At 46.6% G+C, this 27,550-nt stretch overlaps 2 protein-coding genes across 2 annotated transcripts in view; one reads left to right on the forward strand and one right to left on the reverse strand.

The window, feature by feature from the left end:
* GPLD1 (glycosylphosphatidylinositol specific phospholipase D1) overlaps positions 1–13,319 on the forward strand; it is a 62,219-nt gene extending 48,900 nt beyond the window's left edge. Inside the window, exons 18-25 of the mRNA XM_045295753.1 lie at positions 751–767; positions 1,666–1,800; positions 1,880–1,973; positions 4,518–4,694; positions 5,404–5,564; positions 7,608–7,634; positions 7,752–7,802; positions 12,761–13,319. Of these exons, the coding sequence (XP_045151688.1) occupies positions 751–767; positions 1,666–1,800; positions 1,880–1,973; positions 4,518–4,694; positions 5,404–5,564; positions 7,608–7,634; positions 7,752–7,802; positions 12,761–12,847 (749 nt within the window). The 3' untranslated portion in view covers positions 12,848–13,319. The remainder of the gene's footprint in view (positions 1–750; positions 768–1,665; positions 1,801–1,879; positions 1,974–4,517; positions 4,695–5,403; positions 5,565–7,607; positions 7,635–7,751; positions 7,803–12,760) is intronic.
* Positions 13,320–17,964: 4,645 nt separating this feature from the next.
* Positions 17,965–27,550, reverse strand: part of MRS2 (magnesium transporter MRS2) — a 17,249-nt gene continuing 7,663 nt past the window's right edge. Inside the window, exons 3-9 of the mRNA XM_004712475.2 lie at positions 26,578–26,751; positions 24,509–24,639; positions 22,922–23,038; positions 21,402–21,554; positions 21,058–21,175; positions 19,399–19,512; positions 17,965–18,742 (exon numbers count right to left, since the gene is read on the reverse strand). Coding sequence (XP_004712532.1) covers positions 18,632–18,742; positions 19,399–19,512; positions 21,058–21,175; positions 21,402–21,554; positions 22,922–23,038; positions 24,509–24,639; positions 26,578–26,751 — 918 coding nt within the window. The 3' untranslated portion in view covers positions 17,965–18,631. The remainder of the gene's footprint in view (positions 18,743–19,398; positions 19,513–21,057; positions 21,176–21,401; positions 21,555–22,921; positions 23,039–24,508; positions 24,640–26,577; positions 26,752–27,550) is intronic.

Below are 27,550 nucleotides of genomic sequence, written 5' to 3' on the forward strand. Positions count from 1 at the left end.
TTTTGATCCTGGCCCTCAGAAGTCTACATCTTGGGATGACTTCCCTGATGGCGTCTGGGTGGGCCTGGTGGCCCTTAGGTAGGAGAAGAGGCCCAGAGGTGTGCACTTAGCCCTGCAACAAGAGGCAGGCCTGGCGGTGTCCCATGTGAGCTACCACGTCGTATAGCTGAACCAGAACCCTCATGCCCGTCCGCAGGGAGCGCCCACACATCCCTCTCCCTTCCTGTGGCAGACCATAGAGCACTGGAAGCGTAACTGTAGCCTCGGTCCCTGGGCAACATCAGTCATTTGCACTTGTCTTCTAACCAAAGGTTGCTGGTTCTAATCCCCCCAGCAGCACTGGGGAAGAAAGGCCTGCTTCCTCACAGGCCAGAGAATCCTGTGGAGTAGTTCCACTCCGTAACCCTCCAGGTTGTCACGTGTCTGAATTGGCACGACAGCCAACAGGCGGTTGTTTTTGTTCACTCGAGAGAGCTCAAGGAGCTTGGGTGGCATTGTCTGGTAAGTGTTGGGCCTCTAACTGTAAGGTCGGCATTTCAAATCCACCAGCTGCTCCTCGGGAGGAGGACGAGGCTGTCTGTGTGTCTATAAAGATTTACAGTCTTAGAAACCATATCCAGGGCCGCATGGAGTCAGAATGGACGTTGTGGCAGTGGCTTTTGGTTTGGGGGCAGTTTGATTTTCCTTAGGGGATGTGAGAAGAGGGGATTAAGGGTTTTCTCTCATTTTAACTTTGCCCTATGGCTTCAGACTGTCACCCAGATACTGTTAGGCTTCAACAAAGCACGGCGGGGCTATCCAGTCAGGCCCAATGATTGCCTTAGGTTAAGGATGACTGAGCTTTTAAAAATAGTATTTCCTGTTCTTCCCTGCCCTGGCCCATGTTTTGTCTTACTCCTGTGCCCTTCTGATCACCCACTTGCTTCCAATTAGCGGGGCAGAAGCGAGGGCTGTCAGAGAAAATAACTCTCTCTCAACAAATTGTCCACCGCCATTGAGTTTATTCCAATTCATGCAACCTCAGTGTTGTACACACGGCTAAGTCGACACAGGGACCCTGGTGGCGCAGTGGGTTAAGTGTGGGGCTGCTAACGGAAAGGTCGGTGATTCAAATCCACCCCCGAATCCTCACTTTTAAGGCAACGCTTGGACTCCCGCAAAGCAGGAGACCCAGTGTCCATGCCTGGCCCTTACATCTCACGCACAGCCGCCACTCAGTCCCCGGTCCCTGGACGCGGCAACGCTGCCACGTTGTGGCATAGGTCTCAGCGGGGCTTCTAACGGAAGAGGGGGGAAATCCTGGTGACCGACAGCTGAAAATCCGCCAGTGAACACCCCGTGGACCAGAACGGCCGGCCGGCGGCCGACCCAGGGGACCCACAGGACGGGGGCAGCTTCTCTCTCCGCTGGGCATGGCTTGCCCCGAGTGCACAGCCACCTATGTCGGGTCCATTGGGAGGCAGCGCGGTGGGCACCGTGTCTGGAGCAGCTTGATGTGATCTGCCCTGCCATGCTTGGCACGGACTGAGCGTGGCTGGGGGGCAAGGGTGAGGGTGAGGGTGGGGGTGAGGGTGAGGGCGAGGGTGAGGTGCATGCCCTTCCCTTGGCCCTGGTCCCGGCTGCTCGTCTCTCTGATTTCCTGGCCGGCCATTCCTGCCGTGCCAGGCGGCTGAGCCCTGTGCCTGCTGTTCAAGTCTAGGCCGATTATTCCGCAGCCAGAACGAGAAACTCAACCTCGGGAGGGTGGACGGCTATTTCCCGCCAGAGCATCAAAGCGCCTTTACAATTTCCGGAGACAAGGTACGGCAGCCCATGCCCTGGAGTGCGGGCGTGACTGAGCTTTCTGAGCTCGACAGTGTGGCTTTGTTGTACCTCCCAGGTGATGGGGAAACTGGGCACGTCGCTGTCCAGTGGCCATGTGTTGCTGAATGGGGTCCGGATGCAAGTGCTCCTGGTGGGGGCTCCAACCCACGGTAGGTCATGGCTTCCCTTCTGTTCTGGTTGCACCCATGTCTGGGGCGGTGCACTGGCTTGGCTGTGTCTGGGGTCCAGGCTCATGGAGCCTGGCCATTCTGCACACTAGGGAGTGGGGTGCGTCCCGGAAAGAGATGTGAGCAGATACACTGCTGAGAGCATTTGATGATCCCAAATTCCCAGGGCTAAGAAAAGTACTTGGCTTCCTTATAGTCCTGCGGGTCTTTGATCACATGTCAAATGGGATCTGAATCAAATAGTGGTCACGAGGGCAGAGCCCTCCCTTTCTCTCCCCTTATTTGTCCTAAACGTGGACCATAATCCGTGGTCTCATTTGCATCCTCAGAGGGGTGGACTGTAAGGAAAGGGCAGAGACTTTTCATGTGCCTGAACCCTGCCTACTTCAACTCTGAGACTTGAAACACAACCCTTAGAAGATGAAATTATTCTAAAGGATGTAGGATACGTCTCTCCTTCACTAGACTGGTGAATATTAAAAATCTGGGAGTAATAATGGGAGAAAGACAGGGCTTTCTACTCCCACGTAAAGAGTTAGAGTCCCGGAACACAGGGGCAGTTCTACCTTGTCCTATAGCAGCAGTTCTTAACCTGTGGCTCTCGACCCCTTTGGGGGTTGAACCATCCTTTCACAGGGGTTGCCCGATTCATAACAGTAGCAAAATGACAGTGATGAAGTAGCAACGAAAATAATTTCATGGTTGGGGGTCACCACCACATGAAGACCTGTATGAAGGCATGCGGAAGGTTGAGATCCACTGCCCTGTAGAGTTGCTCTGAGTCAGGGCTGACTTGATGGCAGTGAACTTGGTTTTTGGGTTTGGGAGTCATCATCACATTTCTTCTCCCCCCCTTGGGACTACTTCTGAGAAATAGACTCCTGAATCACCCAAGTAGACATCAAAATAGGTGCTTAAAGAAGAGCAATAACAACAAACTGACCTACCTGAATTGCCGAACACGGCTTAGAAGGGCTTTTTGATCCTGGCCCTCAGAAGTCTACATCTTGGGATGACTTCCCTGATGGCGTCTGGGTGGGCCTGGTGGCCCTTAGGTAGGAGAAGAGGCCCAGAGGTGTGCACTTAGCCCTGCAACAAGAGGCAGGCCTGGCGGTGTCCCATGTGAGCTACCACGTCGTATAGCTGAACCAGAACCCTCATGCCCGTCCGCAGGGAGCGCCCACACATCCCTCTCCCTTCCTGTGGCAGACCATAGAGCACTGGAAGCGTAACTGTAGCCTCGGTCCCTGGGCAACATCAGTCATTTGCACTTGTCTTCTAACCAAAGGTTGCTGGTTCTAATCCCCCCAGCAGCACTGGGGAAGAAAGGCCTGCTTCCTCACAGGCCAGAGAATCCTGTGGAGTAGTTCCACTCCGTAACCCTCCAGGTTGTCACGTGTCTGAATTGGCACGACAGCCAACAGGCGGTTGTTTTTGTTCACTCGAGAGAGCTCAAGGAGCTTGGGTGGCATTGTCTGGTAAGTGTTGGGCCTCTAACTGTAAGGTCGGCATTTCAAATCCACCAGCTGCTCCTCGGGAGGAGGACGAGGCTGTCTGTGTGTCTATAAAGATTTACAGTCTTAGAAACCATATCCAGGGCCGCATGGAGTCAGAATGGACGTTGTGGCAGTGGCTTTTGGTTTGGGGGCAGTTTGATTTTCCTTAGGGGATGTGAGAAGAGGGGATTAAGGGTTTTCTCTCATTTTAACTTTGCCCTATGGCTTCAGACTGTCACCCAGATACTGTTAGGCTTCAACAAAGCACGGCGGGGCTATCCAGTCAGGCCCAATGATTGCCTTAGGTTAAGGATGACTGAGCTTTTAAAAATAGTATTTCCTGTTCTTCCCTGCCCTGGCCCATGTTTTGTCTTACTCCTGTGCCCTTCTGATCACCCACTTGCTTCCAATTAGCGGGGCAGAAGCGAGGGCTGTCAGAGAAAATAACTCTCTCTCAACAAATTGTCCACCGCCATTGAGTTTATTCCAATTCATGCAACCTCAGTGTTGTACACACGGCTAAGTCGACACAGGGACCCTGGTGGCGCAGTGGGTTAAGTGTGGGGCTGCTAACGGAAAGGTCGGTGATTCAAATCCACCCCCTCAGGAGAAAGCTCAGGCTGTCGGTTCCGATAAAGATTTAGTCTTGGAAACCCTAGCTCAGTGTTTCCCAATTGGGTGACACCCTCCCCTGGGTGGCACTGGAAGGGTCCAGGGGGCCTGCAAAAGCTAAGCCCTACGATTGGTCCTGGATTGTGGGCTACAGTAGAAAACCTTTGCATTGCCAGGAGGCGCTGGTTAATGTTTTTTCCTGAAATGGGGCGGGCGAGGGGCTCCTTGGGGGCCCTAACCTCTCTCTGAATTAGCAAGCACTTGGTGGCAATGGGCCAGTGTGAAGCGACTGTCCTGCGTGCTTCAGAGTGGCCTGCACTTCTCATAAAGCACAAAGCGAGCATTCGGGTCGACCTCTTCCCTTTAGTCCTGTGGGGCCGACAAGACTTTCCAGAGTTACCACTTCGGCTCGTTTCAGATGACGTGTCGAAGATGGCGTTCCTGACCATGACCTTGCACCAAGGTGGAACCACTCGGATGTATGCTTTAACGCTGGATTCGCAGCCTGCTCTGCTCAGCACCTTCAGCGGGGACCGCCGCTACTCTCGCTTTGGTGGAGTTCTGCACCTGAGTGACCTGGATCAGGATGGCTTAGGTAGGAAAGGTGTCCTCAAATAGATCACCTCCTTAGTTAGATCAGCTAAGCTCTGCCCACGTGGTTGACGGGCCCAGTGGCCCGAGTGATGTTCGGTACCTTTCGGATCACAAAAGATCAGCTCTGGAGGTACAGGAAGCGTCAACACCTGAAGATGCCAACACTTGTCTCCCGTACCATCACCTCTACTCGTCTGTCCGTTGGTCTTGGGCATCCCTTTGATGTTGGAAGCTATGTTATTTCTAGCTCCAGGGTGGACACGTTTCAGTGGAGCTTCCGGATTAAGACAAACTAGGAAGAAAGGCCTGTTTCCAGATCTAGTTCCAAAAATCAGCCAATGAGAACCCCACTCACAATCATTGTCCAACATGTGGACAAAGTGGTCACAACAGTGGTCACAGCCGGGGCTTGTGAAGACGGCGCAGGACCGGGCCACATTGTGTTCTATTACAGGACAGCACAGGGATCTCCCGAGTCGCATCTGACTCGATAGCAACTAACAATTACAACAGCCCGAACACGCAGGGGCCCTCGGGGGCTCCGTGACAGTTGTTGTTGATGGACGATGACGTAGAAAACAAGGCTTTTTGACTCTGCCCAGGTGCACGCTTTGCAGTGTAGACTTCGACACAGTCATACCACGTGTGGGGAGGTTGACTTCACATTCCATGCTGGCGCAAGGAAGGTGATGCCTGTCTCTTGTTCACAGATGAGATCATCATGGCGGCTCCGCTGAGGATAGCTGATATCACCTCTGGACTGATGGGAGGGGAGGATGGCCGTGTGTACATCTATAACGGCAAGCACACCACCCTCGGCGACATGACAGGCAAATGCAAATCCTGGATGACTCCATGTCCGGAGGAAAAGGTACCGTGTCGTCCTAGAGTCTAGGATCTAGGACCTAGAAAATTCTACATTGTATGCCAAAGGACCGCTTGCTATGCACTGTGTCTGCTGTCAACCTCTTACACGTTTCCCCTGAGCCCAGGGGGTCAGGACCTAGTCACCTGACTTTGTCTGGGGGGGGTCTAACCACCTGTGCCCTTGCAGTGCTATTACTGAGGGCAGTTGGACGCAGCGTCGTTTTGGTCCCTGGGCATGAACCCAAGGAGAAGAAAGAAAGAAGGTGGCCACACCCAGTAGAGGTTCATTAACATGTCCACCCCTGGGTTTCCTACTCCGTGGTTTACATTAGTCCCCCTCTCAGGTAGATTCCCTTAGGTGTCCTGGACCCACGACACTTGGCTATGATTATTATTATTGGTGTTTGGGGTGGGGGGGTCACTGTTTTATCAGACTTAAAAGAGATTAGCTTTTAATTGCAAAATTAATGACATTTTACTGTGAACATGAAAAGAAAATGAAAAACCCTTTACCCAAAAAACCTCCCAAAAAAACACACAAAATCATCTATGCAGAACTCAGTATATGATGATAATGAGGGTTAACCTCTTGATGTGAATATCTCTGGCCTTTTTTTTTCTATGAATTTAATTGGCACCATTTACTGTGTGTTTGAGCATCCCTGGGGTGCAGCGGCTGTGCCCGCGCCTGTGAGCCAAATGGTCGACTGCTTGAACCAAAGCCTCCCCTCTAGCGATAGACTCCCCCAAAGACCGACCGCAGTTGAGGAAACCCCACGGGGCACGTCTACTCTGCTTTGAGCCCATTTGAGATTATTTAACAACAGCGTGCCCTTGACACTGTGCCCAGCACCGTACCCAACACTCTATAGACCTTCAAGCCACACATTGGCTGGCCACTTACAGATAAGAGACTGAAAGCCGAGAGGTCATTAGTCCAAAGACACCCTGCTGAGAAATGGTAGACTGAAGACTGGAGTCAAGGTCTGATTCTGAAGCTCACTCTTGGCCACTACTATGAGTGTGCATAGTGCTATTACCAATTAGGATCATCTCTTCATGATTTCGCTCACAATTTTATAACCTCTCTATGTCACCCTGAATTCTTATACACTATGATACTTGTGGCCTGCTAAGCATTTTATACAGAGACAAAGCATGCTTTAAACATTTTTAAGTGACTTTTATCAGTCACTTTGCCATTTTAATTTTCGTTCTTCTAAATAATGATGTGGTGGGGTGGGGAGGGGGAGGAAGGGGGAACGGATAGCAGAAAGGTGGGTGAATGGAGACAACGCAAAGTGTGAGACGTGAATTAACAACAATAATGTATAATTGATCAGGGTTTCATGAGGATGGGGGAGGGGAAAAAGAGGAGCTGATCCCGAGGGCTCAAGTAGAAAGAAAATGCTTTGGAAATGTTGATGGCAACGTATGTACAAGTGTGCTCAATGCAATCGTATGATGGATTGTTATAAGATTGGTAAGCGCCCTCAATACAATGATTAATTAAAACATAATAATGATATGGTGTATGAGCCCCTAATAAAATGTTAAAAAAAAGAAAAATAAATAAATAAATAAAAAAACATAATAATGATATGGTGAATCTGTAAGTATAAAATCCAAACCCTTTGCCACTGAGTCATACCGATTCATACGGACCCTAAAAGAGAGAGTGGAACTGTCCCTGGTGGTCCCCAAGATGTTTCATCTTTGTGGGAGCCGAGCACCTTCTCTTTCTTTGGGGGATCAGCTGGTGGGTTTGCCTGCTGACTTTGAGGTTGGCAGTGGAACCCCCAGAGCCAGCAGGGCCTCTGGCCGACACACAGACATTGTTATAATATCTGATTTTTTTTTTCTGAGCTAAATTCGTAAAAGTGACACTTCTGGAGTCAAGGGGCACACTTTTTTTTGGCACACTTTTTTTTTTAAAGGTTATTTGGGAAATACAGAAAAATAGACACGCTAACATCAGAGTGTAATGAAAATTAGTTTAAAACACACATTAATCATCTCTCCTGCCCTCTCCCCTCTTTTCTTTCAGGCCCAATACGTATTGGTTTCCCCTGAAGTAAGTACCTCCTCTAGGGTTCAAAAGTGAGGCATGGTAAGACCTGCCCGGCCCCTGGGTCGTTTAAGCTGGTCTGTTGCTATGGTAACAGGCCCTGACAGACCCTCTGTTTCACAGGCCAGCTCGCGGTTTGGGAGCTCCATGGTCACTGTGGGGTCCAAGGCGAAGGTGAGTGCCAGGGCGACCGCCCTTCTCTGAGGCTCGGATTTGCTCTAAGGCTGGGCTTTGCTTTTTATGTCTTAGGTAGTCCTTTCTTTTGGGAAACAAAGACACAATCTTCTCTCCGCCCCTCCAACTTTGTCCGCAACCCTTAGCCATTCTCAGGCAGCTCACTCACTCACTGACATCCAGGTCGTTCTGACTCCACGTGGCTCTGTAGAACGGACCCTGTCAGTTCCCAGACTTTAACTTTTGGGGAGTCGGAAGCCCCATCTTTCTCCAGTGGAGAGGCTTATGGTTTAATCCACTGACGTGGCAGTTAGCAGCCCAGTGCTCATCGGACAGTGCAACCAGGGCCCCATCTCCTCTGTGCACAGATTGGCAAACTGCAGTCCTCAAGCCAAATCGTCGGCTGCCTGTGTGTGCAGCCCATGAATTCAAAATGGTTGCTGCATTTTTAAACCGTTGATAAATCCCCAAGAAGTCTGCTTCATGACCTGTGCCATTCACATTTAGTCCATATTTCAGGGTTCGTGAATAAACTTGGATTGGAGCCTAGCCATGCTCATTCATTCCTGTCCTCCCAGTGGCTATCAGGGCATAATGGCAGGGTTGAAACTGTGTCACACAACCCTAAACATACTTACTATTTGACTTATCACAGAAAAAGTTTGCCAACACTGGCCCCATTGCTAATACTTTAGTGCAGGAGTCCTCAAACTACGGCCCGCTGAGGACATATATCCAGCCCGTCGGGTGTTTTTGCCGTTTTGGGTTTTTTTACTTTAAAATAAGATATGTGCAGTGTGCATAGGAATTTGTTCATAGTTTTTTAAAACTATAGTCTGGCCCTCCAACGGGTCTGAGGGTCAGTGAACTGGCCCCCTATTTGAAAAGTTTGAGAACCCCTGCTCTAGTGTGTTTTATTTCAGACTTTTCTCCCAGAGTTTTTCTGACTCTATATACACATGACACATGACACCCCCCCCACACACACACACTTTATTTCTACTTGTCATTGTTTTATTTTAGTGCACTGTATTATGCCTCTTTCCAGATAAGAGCATCTAGAGCTACTTGATTCTTTTTATTGGCTGCATCAGGTTTTGTTGTCTTGGTGTATCATTGTATTTCATGGGTTCACACTCTAATAGGCATTTAGGTTGTTTTCACTGTGAAAGTTTTTACTACTACAGACAACCCTATAGCGAAAAGCCTTACATCTGTATCATTACGTACTTGTGCAAACATCCTTTTAGGTCATATTTCTAGAGGTAAGATTGCTAGATCAAAGGAAGGGCATATTCTAGGTTTCCATAGCTGCTGCACATTCAAGGATTTTTATATTAAAACTATTCCTGTAAATTACTATTTCCATTATAAATCAAACCGTGAAACATTCATTTATTTTATGATTTTGTATAGAGCCATGCTAGTCTGTCTATAAGAAATATAAAGCAGTGGTTCTCAACCTTCCTAATGCTGTGGCCCTTTAATACAATTGCTCATGTTGTGGTGACCCCACAACCGTAAAATTATTTTCATTGCTACTTCATAACTGTAATTTTGCTATTGTAATGAATTGGGCAACCCCTGTGAAAGGGTTATTCGACCCCCAAAGGGGTTGAGAACTGCTGATCTAAAGAAACGGACGATAAAGATTTTGCACTTGAGGGAAACTAAGATTTATACACATGGGAAATTAAATGAAATGCAAATCAGAATAGGATTAAAGGTGAAAGCAAATGAAGGACTGGGAAGCCCTTCTACATTTAGAATGTGGTACACAGGTTGTTAGGGGTGCAGCAGTGTTTTCCTGTAAAATTCTCGCTTCCCATGTGGGAGACTTAGGTTGGATGCCTGGCCAATGCATCTCAAATGTAGACACCACCCATCTGTCCGTGGGGGCTTGCATATTGCCACGACAGGTTTCAGCAAAGCTACCAGACTAGGAAGACAGACTAAGAAGAAAAGTCTGGAGAGTGGATTCTGAAAGCCCCTGGGATCCAGGATCCCATCCGGTGCACAGGGCCCCTGTGAGTTAGGGGCGGCTCTTGATGACCGCAGAAAAACAAGCAGGTTGAGAGGACTTGGGAAGTGCTCTAGCGCCCCCTGGTGACAGAGCGGTTAAGCGCACACAGCAGTGGGAATGCACCCACCAGCTGGTCAGAAGAAGGATGTAGCAGTTGCCATTCATCGAGATGACAACCTGGGAACCAGCTCCTCTGTCTTCGATGTTCCTTGTCAGCTGGAATTGACTTGCTGGCAATGGATTTGGTGGGTTAGGAAGTGTCCCGGAATGGGCTCCAACCACTGAATTGTGGTAAAAAGTGTCCTCTAGGGGCCCTTCTTTTAGTTGACTTCTGCTTTGACTCATTTATTTACCAGATAGCAAGACTCTACGGATTAACCACACCTAAAACTCCACTGCTATCGAGTGAACCTGTAAGACGGAGTAGAACTGCCCCAGGGTTTTTCCAAGGTTATACATATTTACAGAAGCAGACTGCTTCATCCTTCCCCCCACAGGAGCTGGTGGGTTTAAAGAGCCAACCTATGGTTAGTGAAGACTTAAAACCTCTGTGCCACCAGGTCTTCCAACAGCAACTAAATTGGATTACTAAGTAATATTACTATATATTAGTAATGTGCTTAATATTACAAGCTTTCCTTACATTAAAAATTTTAATTTTCCAAAAGTTAGACATTATTAAGGCCCCATGTACTGTGTAAAAAATTATTCATGGATCCAATAGAATATATGCTGATTGCGGAAATAGGGGTACAAATTCACCCCCCTAATTACAACTCCCTTGGGCTGATATGAACTGAGAGTATGTGCCCCAAAGCATCAAGCACCAAGATTTTGTATCAGATCTTTTATTGTTTTCCATGTACAGTGACCCTATAGGACAGGGTGAGTTACCAGTGCAGTTTCTGAAACTGTAACTCTTTATGGGGGCCGAAAGCCCTGTCTTGTTTCCTTTGGAAAACCTGGAGGTTTTGAACTGCTGACCTTAGGGTTCGCGGACCAACACATCACCACTATGCCACCAGGGCTCCTGTGGTCAGCATCAACTTGATAGCAGTGATTATATATATATATATATGGGGAGGGTCCATCCCATCAGGATTTTTTACTGGAATTTGAGTCAAAGGTTGTTTTCAAAAAGAGTCCTTTGATTTCTGGGATACACAAACATTCAGTATGTGAAACTGTTAACAAACTAGAAGGAGAACTTGGCCCTTCATTCACTGGGGCTGCTATCTATCATGAGGTTGCTTAGAACCAGCCTCTGACCTCACCAAGTAGTAACTGGTGAGCATGTGGTCGACTGGGCAGCAGGGGTTAGATACCAGGGATATGATACTGCCCCGGCCACTCTCCCAGCCTGACGCCAACTCATGCCCATATATTCAACAGGTGGTGACCGAGGGCCAAGGGAGGCCAGAACCAACTGCTGTGGAAATCGATACTGGGCACTTGGGGAGGGTGGGAGCGCATGGCGACCTGGAGAGACGAACAGACTGAAGAGGCAGGGAGAGGGGGAGAAGTGGAGGAGGGTTTGATTCTAGGAAGACTAAAGGAGCCCAGAATATTTCGAGGAGCAGGGGCAGTGGGAGGTGGCCACACCTTGGGCTTCAATGCACGAGGTCAGCATTTCAAAACCGCCAGCTGCCTCAAGACGAGGGAGCCAGGCCAGACTTCCTCCTCCCGTAAAGACTTAGTCTCGGAAACCACAGGGGCTGCTCTACCCTGTCCTTTTGGGTCCCTGTGAGTCAGCATCAACTCCCTGGCAGGGAGCTTGGTTTGGGGTTTTAGTGGTGTGACTAGGAGCCCTGGTGGAATAGTGGTTACTTATTGGACGACTAACCCTAGGTCAGCAGTTCAAAACCACCAGCTACTCCATGAGAGAAAGGGAGGGCTTTCTACTATCCTAAATAGGTAGTCTCTGAAACTCACAGGGGCAGTTCTACCCTGTCCTGTAGGGACAGTCACTATAAGTCGGCCTTGTCTTGATGGCAACATGGTTTTTGGTTTGTTTGTTTTGTTTGTTTTTTAATGGAGAGGAGAGTAGCTTATGGCCAAACTCCAGGCACTTTTAATAAGTGAGTCGTTCTATAAATAAGAAAGGGAGAAGAAACTACTCTTTGGCTCTTATTTTTCCAAAGGCGAGTCTAGATTCCTGGTGCATTAAGAAATGACCCAAAAGACTACGTGTCTGACACGCAGTAAAGGCTCAATACGAGGGGCCTTGAGAAAGTCCATGGGAAAGCAAATGGAAAGGTCATGGGACTTTCTGATGAACTGTTCGAAAACCCCTGTCCATGTTATCCAATAGCGTTTCTCAAGTCCACTGATTCAGAACTGAATCCAGGAGAATCTGTCCTCAGAAGGCTGGTCCCTGCTTCACCGTCAGGTCCTACTTGTGACCCAAACAGTTGGATGACTCACCAGCTTTGGTTCAGAAGAACTTTTGGCAAGTTTCAAGCATCAAGCCCAGCTTCACCATCTGAAGATTTGCCACCGTTCACGTATTCCAAACATGTAGCAGATTTCAAGACCATTCTGAAAGGCGGCTCCCAGAATGTTTCAAGCAGCAGGGCTGGTGTTAAGCACCGGTGGAGAAACCAGCCCCCTTGTGGAAGCCTGGTATTGCAGACAACGTGGCTGTGCCCCGTCACAATAGCATTCTGGAGTAGGCACCTGGCAATGTCCTTGGCGGCTTATGTGAGTGACAGAGGAGGGAGTCAGTTCCTCAGTGGCATTTTCTGAACCTATAGCTCTGAGAAAGCGGTATTTCAACAGAAGGGAAGAGCCCTGGGGGGTGGGGGTGGGGCGCTCTATTCAATGTCGTTCCCATCCTCTATCTTTAAGATGGACCGGGATGTCTAGATTATGGTCAGAATTTAACCGGTGCTAGGAATGAATGGTGACATGTGTCTGCATTGTGTCCTCCCAACAGAACCAAGTTGTCATTGCTGCTGGAAGGAGTTCTTTGGGAGCCCGGCTCTCTGGGGCGCTTCACGTCTATAACCTTGGCCCAGAGTAGCTTCTGCTGTTCCCCTCATCGCGCCTCCCCTCCCCCCTTCTCTATGCTGTGTCTTCTCCAGCCAGAGTTCTGGTGGACAAAGTAGCACCCCCTGCCCCACCGGTATAGTGATGGTAGGTCCCAGCACCGGTGGGGTGTCTGAAAGCCAGGTGATGTGGACATCTGACTTTTCTTTGATGACACCACAGGGGTGTGAAATGAGACGATTCTCTGGTCACTTCTTTTGCAACCGAGCCTTTCCTTTCTCCGCTGAAGTATGTACTACCTGTGCTCAGATCTGCTGAGCCACCTGTTTCCCTGCACGGCAGGCAGAAATAACATCAGGAGGTTGAGAAGCAGCACAGTGAGGAGAATGTGTGGGGATGAAAAACTCACATAATTTATAATGGTTTTGAATGAGGCTGCCATTAATCGGGGGTATGAATAATGTCTTCTATAGTGCAGGATACACGTAATAAAGACATAGACCTTGGTTTCAAGTGCTTCTGCGGACATGACCCGACAGGACAGCTACTAGAATCCAGTGACTTCCCAGGAGCTCTGAGCCATCCCAAGAAGGGTGTTTGTTGCCTCCGGTGCCCTGGGCTAAAGGCTTCTCGCTGGGTGAGGGCCCTGGGCTGTGAAGCAGGGTGCGGCCTCACCGTGCCCGGGCTGCCTTAGTGGCTGCATTCCATTTGCCAGTCCTGCACGTTTAACGAAAAGGCATGTGTCAAGTTTATGAATAACTTTGTCCATGCACACAGCCAACGTTTGCACTGTCTGCAGAGGTGAGAACAATCAAATGGAAAAAAGAGAGGGCCTACCGTTTCCCCGAAAATAAGACAGTGTGTTATATTAATTTTTGCTCCCAACGATGCGCTAGGTCCTATTTTCAGGGGATCTTATTTTTCCATGAAGAATATGGTACACATTTATTGTTTTATTAAGAGACCTTGCACTTCCTGTCTGCTCCCGCTGCGCAGCAGCCAACAGGGAGCTGTGCAGCAGTGTCCGCCGCTACAGTCCAGAGTTACAGTAGTTTCGGGGGGGGGGGGCCTTATTTTTGGGGAGGTCTTATTTTCAGGGGGATACCTTACATTTCAGCAAGAGGCAAAACTGTAAGTAGGCGTTATTTTCGGGGGATGTCTTACTTTCAGGGAAACAGGGTAGCTGGTTTTGTACCCAGAAGAGCATGTCCTCTCTCTGACATTAGGGAGTTGATGGCAAGAGCAGAATAGCAAGGACAAGCCCCGCTCTCTCAGCATCTCCAGGAGCAGTGGAAGGATCTGGCTGAAAGGAAGTGGTCAAGTGAGGCATCAAGCGCGAGCTCCTGGGTTCAAGTTGTGAGCATAACTGGTTCTCTACAGGAACCACCTGAATAGGCCGTTTGGCTAGCACCTCTGGATCCCTTGTGGGACGGTCTCATCTCTCTTTACCCTAGACAGGGTGTTACCTAAATGGCTCATTCTAGCACAGCAAAAGGAGGGCGGAAAAGCACACCTAGGGACAGGATTATGTTCAATTAAGAGGACGTTTATTTTTGGGGTACCCAACATTATTTAACTGCACTCACTGTGTTGTGAAGTCCGAGTGTTGAAGCGATGACACTGACATTGTGTTTTTTGTTTTTTTTCTTTTTTAACATTTTATTAGGGGCTCATACAACTGTTATCCCAATCCATACACACATCAATTTTGTAAAGCGCATTTTTACATCGTTTCTCAAAACATTTTCTCTCCATTTAAACCCCCGACATTAGGTGACATTGTGTTTTAATAAAGGCGCTTCTGATACTGAACCCATGAGAAGGGTGTCTCCTTTCATCTGTTACTGCACTTCACCAAGAGGAGCTCTGTCTGATACTTTCAGGCTTCGAGGCTGTTGAAGAGCAGTGGCCACACACACCTACAGTCGAAGGTCAACTCTAGGGCGGGTAACCTGGCAGGGAGTAAAAATAAGCCCGTGCCAGGCTATGTGTTACCTTGTTACGTGGATCGTTCACTCTACCAAGTGTTACCCAGTGAGTCTAACATGCTCAACAATAAATGGACCGCCTAGGAGGGTTAGAATGTTTCACTAACATGAAACTGAACATACACCAGTGTGACTCAAAGTGATCTTTATTTCAAGGTAGAAAACATTTACATATTTGTCTTGTCTTCCTACCTCGTGTAGACACATCACATTACTTATGTAATTTGTAGCACAGCCCTAAGAAATTAAATGTGCTCTGAGGTAACCTTGGGAGTAGAATTTTAGGTCTCTGGATTCCCTGCTCCGTGCACTATCAGTTAGTCAGTCTGTGCGTACTACTAACACAGGGAAAGAAATCCCAATTTCAAAATCCTGCATATTAATTGTAATTTGAGAAAGTGAAACCCCACTCCAAACCAAGCCGACTGGCCTGCCCCAGGGGTTTCCAAGGCTGTAACCCTTGGTGGCAGCCGAGGGCCCCGTGGCTGTTCCTCTGGGGCTCCCAGCTTGAGCCCAGGGCTCCTTCCAGAAACTGAGAAGCTGTACCACCTCTGGAAGCGCCCACAGGAACAGCCCTTTAATATGGAATTGTTTCGTGGTCCTCACAGTCTAATTTTCCAAGAGTGACTCATGGTGTGTGTTGTGCCATGTTAGACCTTCCGAAGACAAAGCGCCCGTCATGCTTGCACATGGGAGATGATCGCTTGCTTACTAACGAGACCAGGCATTTATACTCATCACCTTATTTTAAATAGTGTGCTCAGTCTACTTTAATTCAAAATCCTAAAGCACTGGGGAGTGCAGAATGGAAACCCAAAGCTCATCTGTAGGCAACTGTAGATCCTCGTACAGAAGGGTCGCAGGGAGATGAGGCACTGAGGGTGCAGTACAGCACCAATGAAGCCTACAACTTTCCTCTAGTTCTTTAATGCTTCCTCCCCGCCCCCACTATCATGATCCCAATTCTACCTTAGAAATCTGTGGGGGAGGCCAACCCCTCACACTATCACGGATTCAGTAAGCACAATTGTGCGGTTAAAATACAAAGTCACACAGAAATAGGAGAGATGGGGAGAGTAAAATAAAAATGTCAGACACATTTCATGGTGGCATGCTCACGTGGAGATAGGAGATGAAAGGTCAGGAGTGAGTGATTTATTACTAACCAAGGCTTTTCTCTTGGGGGCATGCAAGCCCCCTGCTTACAGGGAAAGACATATGTCACAGGCAGGAGCTGTACCATAGGTAATACAGTAATGAAAGGGGGACGATCCAGGGGTAGACATGCAATAAGAAGGGGAGGAATTGGAGGCACACATGTGACAAAATGGGCGGATCCCAGATTCATGAGGGTGGTCTAACCTTGCTTGCCCTTGAGCTGGAGCCTTGATTTAGTCTAAGCTTTCAGGGGAAGCAATCCACTGTCCCTAATAGAAGGGAGTGAGCCCCACCTATGGTGGCACAGACAATAGGGTCTGCTTGCTCTGGATGGCTGATGCCTTCAGGGAATAGCTTGACAATCATTTACTATGAGGTGCAAGCAGTGTCCTAGGTCTGACATATATATATATATATATATATATATATATATACACATATATAATTTGGGGGAAACGAGCTGGGGAACAGTCTTCATATACCCCACAAATCCGGCTAGGCCAGAGCATGTACATGGGTACAGATCAGAGCTGGAAACACAGGGAATCCAGGACAGATAAACCCCTCAGGACCAATAATGAGTAGCCATATCAGGAGGTTAAGGGGAAGGTGGGGGAGAAAGGGGGGAACTGATCACAATGATCTACATACATATAACCCCCCTCCCCGGGGGATGGACACCAGAGAAATAGGTAAAGGGAGACATCGGGCAGTGTAAGACATGAAAAAAATAATTTACAAATTATCAAGGGTTTGTGAGGGAGGGAGGGTTGGGGAGGGTAAAATGAGGCGCTGATAGCAAGGGCTCAAGTAGAAAGTTTTGAGAATGATGACGTCAACAGATGCACAAATGTGCTTGATACAATGGATGTAAGGATTGTGATGAGTTGTACGACCCCAATAAAATAATTAAAAAAACATCTTAAAGCACTGAAGTCCACTTTTCTTTGGCATAGGCTGTTCTATCACTTAAGGGAACTTTTGTGCGGGAAGCACTTTGCAATTAAGGCAGCCCTAGCTAGTATCTGAAATCATACTCACTCTAACTGCCTCGCCTCCAGGAACATAAGCTATTAGTAAGTTCCCTTACCAGACTTGTGTGGTAGTTATTTTACCTCATACTGATGGGATGGGGCAGCAACAGAATTTTCACCCAAACGCCTAACATTAAATAAGGAAAAAAAAGATTGAACACTCTCCCCACGCCCCCAAAAAAGACCAAAGTTATTTTCTATGCTTGGGGTTAGTCAAATTGGATTTTACCTAATGAGATTCCATTTCTTTATGTCACAATGAAATATTCTTGGTGACAACACAAAAATCCTAGCATGCTACTGGCATGCGTGTGCCAGGGATCAAAGTACCCCCTCCAAGATCTCCTGAAGTGGGAGCGCCGAGATCCCAGACACACTCGGCCTCTTTCTAGTCTCCTCGTCCTTCTTCAAGCCAGAGTGTAGAAAACCTTACTTGTAAGGTTATTTTTCTTCTTGCAAATCAGCGACTGCAATCGTGCGTTTATTCCTTATTACCAAGCCACCTGGTAAGTGGACCCTTCCTCCACAAGACCGACTTCCTTCCTCAGCAGGAAGGCATAGTTAGGGCTAGGCATCATCGCCAGCACATGTGCAGTGCAAGGGCTTCCCTCTATTCTCGCTGGCCCTCTGGAACCTTCCGTGCGTGCTGCTCTTGGCGGCGAGCTGAAGTGTGATGTTGTACTGCGCCACCACACCGGAGGCGCCTCACATTTTAAAGCAGCAGCACTGCGGCTTTCAGACTCATGAAGGTTAGCCACTTAAAAATCCCAAGCCTGACTGCAAACTGAGAGGCATCACAAGTGTACAATTTGCTACCCTCTTGTGTTAGGGAGCCCCTCTGGCTGTCACCTTTGGGTTGCAGGCATATACCTTGACTGAGTGACATGGCATTTCCTTTCTGGGGAGTGGGCTGACACCTCCATATGCTCTAAGAAACCAGGCAAGGAACAAAGGAATTGTGAACACAGTAGCCAAATGGAAACACCCGTTTTGCCTTTATTGTCAAAGGCTGTCATTATAGCCAAGCAAAGAATCTGGATTAATTGGAATCCAAGTAATACCAGAATAAAATGATTTCCCTTTTATCCACCTTACATAAAGACGGGCACATACAAGACATTATGGTTATGTCAAGATTAACTTAAAGCACACACTCCAGTGTTTAAGGTTAATTCATATTCTGTTAGCTTGCTGCCACCCGAGAGTAAGGATGTTCACGATTCTCTACACCAAGAGTTTATCGGCTCTTAGAACTGTGGGCTTGTCAAGTTTATAGGCTTTTTTGCTTGGCATGAGATTACTCCTTTTTTTTTCCCATATGAATAAATTAAGTAAAATATATAAAAATCTGTTTTTGTGTGTTAACCTCATTCGGCCACATGTAATGCCTACAAAAATGGCCTAAACTTAGAGGCAATTGGATCTTGGTCTTTTATAAAGCAAGCAGTTTGCTTTTTAGATTTCTGAGGATGCCATTAAGTTTTCTGGGTTTTTTTTTTGGCTTTCAGACAATAAAGATCATTCTAATATCAGTGGTATATTTTTTCAATTTTTAAAATAAAAATTAAAGTGTCAGAAGTTTCTTGTGATGCTCATAAAAAAAAAAATTTTTTTTTTTTCATTCTCTCTCGTGTGTTCCTAACGGTTTGTCAGGAGGTTCCCGCTTGATCCGAGTCCGTCCGGCCGGAGACTGGCTTTCACTTCCATCCTTCTATCGGCGCGAAGCGTCTTTTTAGGTAAAGAGGTCATCTACGAAAGCAGGAAAAGTTATTTTCGTTTGTGTCTTAAAAAGAAAAACCACTAGTCAATGGCGTTATGAAGGAAGGATCAAACATCACGAGTCAGCATCTGAAGCACTGACTCGGGTCTGATGTACAGGTACAAAGATAAGAGGAAGGAGCTATCTTCATGAGAGCAATACAAATGTTGCCAACCCTTCACTTCTGATTATGGAAACACCTTGCAACAGAATTGCCCGTATCTGTCTAGGTAGCTACCCCTGTCAGTGTTCCACACACAGTCAGCTCTGCTTCCAATCTACTTGGTGTGCCAGGTTCACACACACCATCTCAGTTAGTTCTCCCAGCAACCATGCGGCAGTTGCTGCCGACTTAATTGACAGATGAGAAAACCAGAGGGGGAGCTCAGAGAAACAAAATGCTTTGCCCAAACCAAACCCACTGCCACTGACGGTTTCTGAGGCCGGAAACCGGAAGCAAACGGCCTCGTCGCGCTTGCTCAGAGCAGATCCGGCGAGTGGGTTTACACCACCGATGCCTCGGTTAGCAGGCCGATGCTTCCCCCATTGTGCCACCAGGGATCCTGCCGGGTCACCCAGACTGTCTAACTTCAGAGCCCATGACCACAATCCCTCTGCCACACGCCGCGAGCCACCGCCGTCATACCATTGCGGGCAACGGCACTTCAAGCTGGCGTCCCAGGAACGAGAGCAACCGCCTCCAGATCAGGCCGCTGCCCATGAACATGATCCCTGTGATCAGCCAGAACACTCGGTGGTCCTGAAACAGAGACACGGTTACTTTCTGCGCAAAAGGCTAGCTGCCTTAGTGACAGTATTTCCTGAATGACCAAGAGCCCAGGATTCACAAGAAACCCCCTGTCATCTGTACACACCTTTCCTACAGGAAGTACAAGTACCCTGCTGGCATCAGGGACCAACATCCGTAACACAAATCAGAAGGTAAACATAGTTACTAAGAGTTCATTTTTATTTTTTTTGAACCCCCTACAAGGCATACGTTTTAATAGGCATGCTGAGAAGATATACAACTACATTTTAAAAGCCTGCAAGTCCCAAAGTTGAGCTGAGGTGTCCTAGATACGTAAAAATTCCCGGGGAGACACAGCGACACCTGTGGGACACCATGAGAACTACTACCACTACGCTGTTCAGCCCCAAGGACTAGAACTCCGGGGCTAGTGCTGGCTGAAGGAGCCTGTGGAAACCTATTAAAGACATGCAGTGTATTAAGAACCAAAAAAGTCTTGGAAACTTTGACCTAGTGTGGTACACATTTTGTCCTACACTGGTTTTCAAAATTTTAATATTTTGCAGTGCAATGCTAATACGAGACCTCATCACATCAGTCCTTAAATTTAACTGCGAGAGGAAGGGAGCCTCAGCTACAACGATGCCCTGAGGTGGTCTGAGGTCCCACCTCCGCCCTTTGCCTGCTTAGCTTCAGCAAGTGAGAGCTGCTCACTTCCCCACCGTCACCTGTTACATAACTGACGAAAACCTCGTCCACATCCTGAGTATGAATCTACCACGCGCTAAGAGGAAAACAAGTGCTCGCAGGAAATACATGTTTTGGGATAGCCAATACATTTCCAGCTATGTAAAAGGATGGTCTTCAGGAAGTGACGAGTCCATAAAAAACGAGATCCCTGCTGCTCGTCCCTGTGGGCTGGTTCTGCAGGCCCCGGAAATCTGAAGTCTGGGGGTGTCAAGAGTCAGGAGTCTGAAGGACAAACACAACCCCAAATCCACGTGCCACTAAACACACACACTCAGCCCAGTGCGAGAACTCAGAGAGGTGGAGACTAATGTCCCCGCTGACGTGGCCATGCCCAACTGCATCACCTTTCTCATTTGGTGTTTGCTACCTATTTTTCACATTCCTGGTGCCCTTCATCTCCTCCGCTGTTTAGTTTACACACACCATCAAAGGAGGTTGTCTTTCCTGGAACACCATCAGGTGCTCCACACTCGGAAAGCCCTAGACTCTGATGGGGATGTGCCAAAGTACTCAGAGCCAGCATGAAGCAGGGACCACTGAGCACCAAAATAATGACAGTTAATAGACAGTAATTCACCAACTACATGAAGAATCCAGGAATCCATGTTGATATAAATGCACCAGGAGCAGACGGTGGGAAATAATGCTATGTTCTTCTTCATAACAGAATGCCAAATGAACAAGTGCAGCAGGAATGAAGGAATTACAAATTCATTTGGCAACCCCTATGGTAATAATTGGTTTAGGCAAAACCATCCATAAATACTGAAGCAGATTTAAATAATTTGAACAATGCATCCTCACCTCTTCAAGAGAAGATTCCAAATTCATTCCAAAAGCAACTCCCATTAGTCCAAAGAGTGAAAGAGAGAAGGTTCCCATGGTCAACTGTAAGTTCAACCTCATCATCACATTACGGTGGCTGGAGAGAGAAATAATGCACTCTGACTACGTATAGCAAACCCGCTAAATAATCTACTAAAGACCACTCGGATCAAATCCACATAATTAAACAACAACAACAGAGGGATAACCCATGTCTTAGTTATAGATTATAATGGCAGCATTATTCTTTCAAAAGTACAGTTCCTAACAGGCTTTATTTTTCTATGACTATTTTATAAAGAAAGCAATCAACGCCCTCTTACCTGTCCAGATTGATGAAAATAATACTCTGCGAATCATCAATCAGAACCCTAAGCTCCCGAGCGGAATTGGAAAGATCTTCCGCTAATCTATAGTAGTTCTCCAACAACAGCTCCATCTCTTCTGCGTGGTCGATTCCGGTACTGCTCTTTTCACTTAAAAAAGAAAAAAAAAAAGAGGTACCATTAGCACGCCTCCAACGTGTACACTACATATTTAGTATCGAAACACCTATTGAATTAGTATAATCTCTAGCCACCAGTGAAAAACAGTCTTTGGTATTTCTCTTGTGGTAACAAGCCAATTTAGTGAGCATTCTGTCAAGTGACCCTACACACTGCACTGACGGCTGAGGCCTGGGCTCCACTCCTGTAGAGAGAGGCCCCAAGCCTAGAGCCCCATGCCAGTCAACACAGGGGTGCAGATCTGAGCCACTACTAGGTACACTGAAATTTTTAAATGGACATCTTTTACCACGGTGTACTTATGAGGGCACTTTCAGAGAGGAAGAAAAATGCGTATGAAGGTCAGCACATGGTTATTTTTGTCCCCTTGACCCATGCCTCACTTCCTTGAGGTGGAGAAGGGACAACACAGCACTGTGTAAAAGACCTTTCTATCAGAAAGCGCATTTACAACAAGGTAGTGGAGGGGTGGGGAAGGGAGGGAAAAAAGAGCTGATACCAAGGGCTCAAGTAGAAAGAATATATTTTGAAAATGATGATGGCAACATATGTACAATTGATGTATGGGTTGTGATAAGAGCCCCCGATAAAATGATTTATAGATTAAAAAAGACAAAGTAATCAAGAGCTACAGCGTGTTCATGTTATGAAATCTATCTTCTATAATATCAATTCAATATTGTTTTTAATCTTTTCCCTTTATAGATGAAATTCATAGGCTATGGGAAGTATGCACATTATAGGATAGCAGGATTAATATCGGTCTACAGAGAGTGAAACCAAAATATTCTGGGTACTTAAAAAGGCAAATTTGTGCACGACGAAGAAGGTCCATTTCTTCCTTAAGAGATAAGAGGCGCACATGGTAGAAAGACAAGGCTTTCTACTTCGGTACAAAGTGAGTCTCAGAAACCTGCAAGAGCGGGCACTGTCTACGAGCCGGCACTGACTTGGTGGCAGAGTTTGGCTTTGGGAAAGGCATGTAAGGTTAGAGAAGTTCTTTTACAATCGACCCAAGGCACAGATCTTGTGCCCGCATCTTATCCACCCCCTACGGAACCCCGACTCTCCCGCACGGGCGTCTGTCTCCTCCTCGTTTTCCACTGTGCGCTCTAGGGACGCGTGCAGCTCGATGTGTTTGCACTAACACAGCCCAGTACGGCGTTGCGTATGCAGTCTCCCCTCCATGTGTCCTTGTGGGACCACAGAAATTAGCTGGAAAGTTCTAAACTCTTTTGTCTACGGGGTGTTCTGTTCATTCTGAAAGATCAACCTCTGGTAGAAACGACAGAGGACGCCCTGAAGGAAATTCGTTCCCAAGGTGGCAATGTCCTTACAAGACTTGTGGGTCACTCCACTTTGTCAGACACAGCTCCTCCAGCAGCTCCTCCTCATCCAGGATCTCCAACATGGACTCTTTGAAGATTTTAATGTCTGTTTCCAACTCGGATAAGCTGTAGTGGGGGCGGTACACAAGTGATAAATAGCATGCACTTACAAAAAACATTTCATCACCAGGGTAGCGCCTTTTTAAGGTATCTTGTCAAGCAGACAACTTACAGATTCAAAATAAAATGAATTCGTTAAAAAAATTAGATATTTAGCATGTAGATTACAAAAAGTAAGCCCAAAGTAAACCTACACCAAAAGAAACTAAGTAGCTGTGTCAATCAATTATCTAAGTTTCAGCTCATATTATTTACCTCAGAAACGCAATCACTGTGAGACTACGATTTCTTTTTGGTAAGGAAATTAATTTTTACTCTTAGCAAACATGGCATTCATAATGTACAGACACAGTATTTATTTTTAACTGTGGAAACACTGCAATATTTTTTGATGAGTAATGATTCATGAATCTTAACTCTTCATTTTTTTAAACATCAAAATGAAAATTTTAAAGTTCTGCCGAAGTTGAACACACAGCAAGTACACCAACTGAGCAGTTTCTACATGCGTAATTCAGCGGTGCTGATTACGTTCTGCAAAACGCACATTCTCATTCTCCTGAGTTGCTCCTCCCTCAGTGATATAACCTCGCTGCTCTCTCAGACGCCTAGCTAATCTTTCTAATTGTCGCTGTCAACTCAATCTCATCTAGCTCTTCAAAGAGCACAATGGGGAAAGCAGACAGCCTTTATTAACTAACTACTGTTTAGCTTGACAATTTACCGGATAGTTTTGGTTTAAGGTTGACAAATTACCTCAGGGCAATAGATCTGGGAGCATCCTGTCAGCTCTTAAAGAGACTTTAGGGGGAACAAATCTTGTTGATGAAATTATAACACAAATTAATTATAATACTGTTTTTAAATTATAGGATGGATGATTAGGAAAAAGCACATGGACTTGGAGGGGAGGACACTGGGCTTGAACATGCCTGGCTATGTGAGTTCAGACAGCTCTCTGTGCCCGTTGTCTCATCTGCGAATGAGGGCAACTTTTAAGTAGTTAAGAGAGCCTCAGAATGTTTTACTCCCATAAAGAGGTCCAGTCAGGGGGAGGGAGCACTCTCTAGAACTGATGCTGATACACAACTAATTTTAAAAGTGATTTAACCATAGGAGGAGGGGGTGTTCTCAAATTGATGGTGGTAAACAACTCTTCGTGTTATGAACTATAAAATGGTGTGACATGTGGATTAAATGACAATAAAACTGCTAAGAAAAACAAAGAGTTAGAGTCTTGGAAGCCCACAGGGCAGTTCAACCCAGTCCACAGGGCCACGATGAGTCAGAAGTGACTCGATGGCAGTTTGGTTTGCGTTTGGAGCACTGGTTTCTGTGTCCTTTGTAGTTCCAGTTCCTACCTGCACATGGCACGGAGAGCATACTGTGAAATCTGCCCTTCCATCAGCAGGGCTGTCGAGTATGTTTTATGACAGCTGTCCCTAAGCTACCAGCTGGTGAGCCAGTCATCCTTACCTTTTGCCATTTTGTAGTAAGATGTGCAGTTTGCTTCTGTCGACAGAAGAATGTTTGGGATCCACTAAAGCTTCCAATGTCTCATGGATCACTGGGTGCAAAATGTTAAGTTTCCCCTGAAGAGTGTTGATCTAGATAACAACATGACCTTTCATAAGAATTAAAACAACCCTTTTAGAATAGTTGGGGACAGGCAATTCTCTATCACAAGCAGATAGCCACAACAGCTAGAAATACTGGTGATATTTCACAACATGGCCACGGCGGGAATCCTAGTTCCAGACTACTGCAAACTAGCCCTCCTGGCTTCAAAGATAACCCCATATATGTTTTCATAAAGGCTTATATTTGGTTGACAGGGAATTAACGCTTACAAGTATCTTCCCCAACAGATATTCATCTCGCTTTCGGTAAAAAAATTCTGATACCGATGTACTTTATAGAAACAATATAGTTCACAATTCCTGCGGATGAAGTTCTTTTGAAAACCAAATTATAGCCTGGACTTTAAAAAACAAATTAGCATTAAGGCAAATGTTTTGTATTCGGGTGATATTCAGCAGGTATGCACTAGTAGAGCTATCCCGACACCAGTCCTAGTTGCTCCTGGGTTGGTTCTGACTCTTGACAATCCTGTGTCAGGACAGAACTGCACGCCACACGGTTTTCAAGGGCAGGTTTTTCCGAAGACAATGGCCAGGCGTTTCCTCTCAGGGGTCTCTAGGTGAACCTGAACTTTGAACCTTCTGGTCAGCAACTGAGAGTGAACTGTTCATCCCACTCAGGGACTCCAGTATAGCTTGACTGATGGCTAAAATAATTGATGGTAAAAACTCCAGCTTACACACTTATGTCAGAGTGACACAATTCCTATAAAAAGAAGATTTCTGTCTGGAGACGGGAGTACAGAATCAGGATGCTTCAGGTACCCTATTGTTGCTTTAAGTTTGGATGCCAAAGAGCTGGCTTTCAGCTTGGGGAGGGCAGGAACTGGGAAGCAGACCTCATTCTTCAGCATCCCAAGGAAATCTGCCATTCCAGGCCCAGCAAGGTATGGGCTCAGGCAGTGGGTGGAAGGCTGCCAACAAGAGTCATGGACATAGACAGATGTTCATGTGAGGCACACTCGTTCATTGTGGGCTTGAGTTTCCTTTTACTGGGAAGCTTACCCCCTGTCAGGGGTGTTGGTCCTTGTTCACTGTGTGGTGGTGGTGCTTCAGAAGGAAACCTTCCTGGATCTCCATTTAATGGCAAGAAGGTGCAGCCCGGTGGAGAGCCTCAAGCCCTCTCTTCTTCCCGTGGCCAACTTCTAGGCAGAAGAGAGCCACGCCAGCCCAGCCCCTCTCCTAACTTATCTGCTCCCTTACTGAAAGTTTTGCCAGCAGCACAAGGTGCTTACCCAGTATGCCACTACCCCCATATATACTTTTTCTCTTTCTTCTGCTTTTGCCTGGCTTAAGAACTGGGCTCTAATCATTCGCCATCTTACCGACTGGCTATTACCTAGTTAACCTAAGCAGGGCATGCGCATCCTCTAGTAGAGCAAGGCAGACAGAAGAAAAGGGTACGAGGGGACCCGAGCCCCAGGCCGTCATGACCTCCTCTCTCTTCCCCGTTTTGCTACTTTCAGCATCAGTTCTAACGTGCAGCCAGCTCCTAGCTAGTGGGGGAAGACAAGGGGATGAAGAGATCTCTGGGGGTTCGGAAAGCAGGACCTGACAGGCTCCCCAGACACCAGTACCTCTCAATGTAAGAGTCATCTGAAGAACTGTATGTATGCTCGACTATGTGAACCCACGTGGCAGACAAGGTCCTTTAACTGTCGCAACAAATATACGTTTATTTAGATGTACCGTAAAAATAAATTAACGAATGAACAATCTCAGAATAATTTGATGATTTGTGTGACAGCATTTATCATGTGCAAGTAGTTTTATAATATATACAATTTAAGACACTAAAATGGAATACATTGAAAAAATTTTTGATTTATATATTTAGGATACAAATTTTAAATGCAATTATTAAAACGAGAACAAAGTCAAGAAGATAACAGAAAACAAGCTCACCCAATATTGCAGGAGTGCTTCTATAGCTCTAAACTCAAAAGGTAAGGGGTACGTGACAAGCTGACCTTCTTCAGCCAACTGTGAAGGAAGTTCCCGGAATAGCCATTGCTCCAAGTTTAAATTACGGTAATCTAATATAAGAAGGCACTCTGGAGTGATCACAGCTTTCAGATACTGCAAAACCAGAAAACAAATGTGAGTGTGTGTGTGTGGGTGTGTATAGACACATCACACACACGCACACACACACAGTCATATGCAAGCTGTAAGAAAAAAGACTTCATAAAATAGGGTTTAAAGTTAAAATTTTTTAGATTAAGCTTAAACCAATGTAGAAGTCACCATCCATTTCAAAAAGATGAAGGCATGCATGTTTTAAAGAAAGGAAACCTAAAATAAAAGGGGGCTGAAAAATATTTATGGAAAGTGTGAATATCTTTTAGTTCAATTTTGCCAACTTTTCAAAGCCCTTTGCATATGTAACTCTCAAAATTTCACCAAAATCTGTTAAGCTATATTGAAATTATAAACATAAATCAATGCCTTATTGGCTTAGAAAGGGGTCAAATAATAAATTATTTGAAAGTGGAAGACTGGCATCTTTATGCTACTGGAGCCTAAAGTAGTAAGAACAATTTGTGGCTTTTATATGGGAAATTTTAATAGAGAAAAGTTGACCCTTTGAAGAAAGCCGGTCCCATGTTTACTCTGCAGAGCCATACCACCTGTGACGTCTCATCGACCTAAGTCCCATCAAAGCTCATGTCCTCAGTAGTTCTGAGCCTGGTGTACAGTACTCTGAACGCACAAGGGAAGGTAGAACACACTGTAAGAAAGCTTCCCACTAGAGCAGTATAGATACGAACTGGAAACACAGGGAATCCAGGGCGGATGATCCCTTCAGGACCAGTCCTGTGAGTGGCGATACTGGGAGGGTGGAGAGTGGGTAGAAAGGGGGAACCAATTACAAGGA

The sequence above is a fragment of the Echinops telfairi genome, unplaced genomic scaffold (assembly GCF_000313985.2).
Source record: "Echinops telfairi isolate 266 unplaced genomic scaffold, ASM31398v2 ScPeMD7_5868;HRSCAF=6743_0, whole genome shotgun sequence".
In the NCBI taxonomy this organism is placed as follows: domain Eukaryota; kingdom Metazoa; phylum Chordata; class Mammalia; order Afrosoricida; family Tenrecidae; genus Echinops; species Echinops telfairi.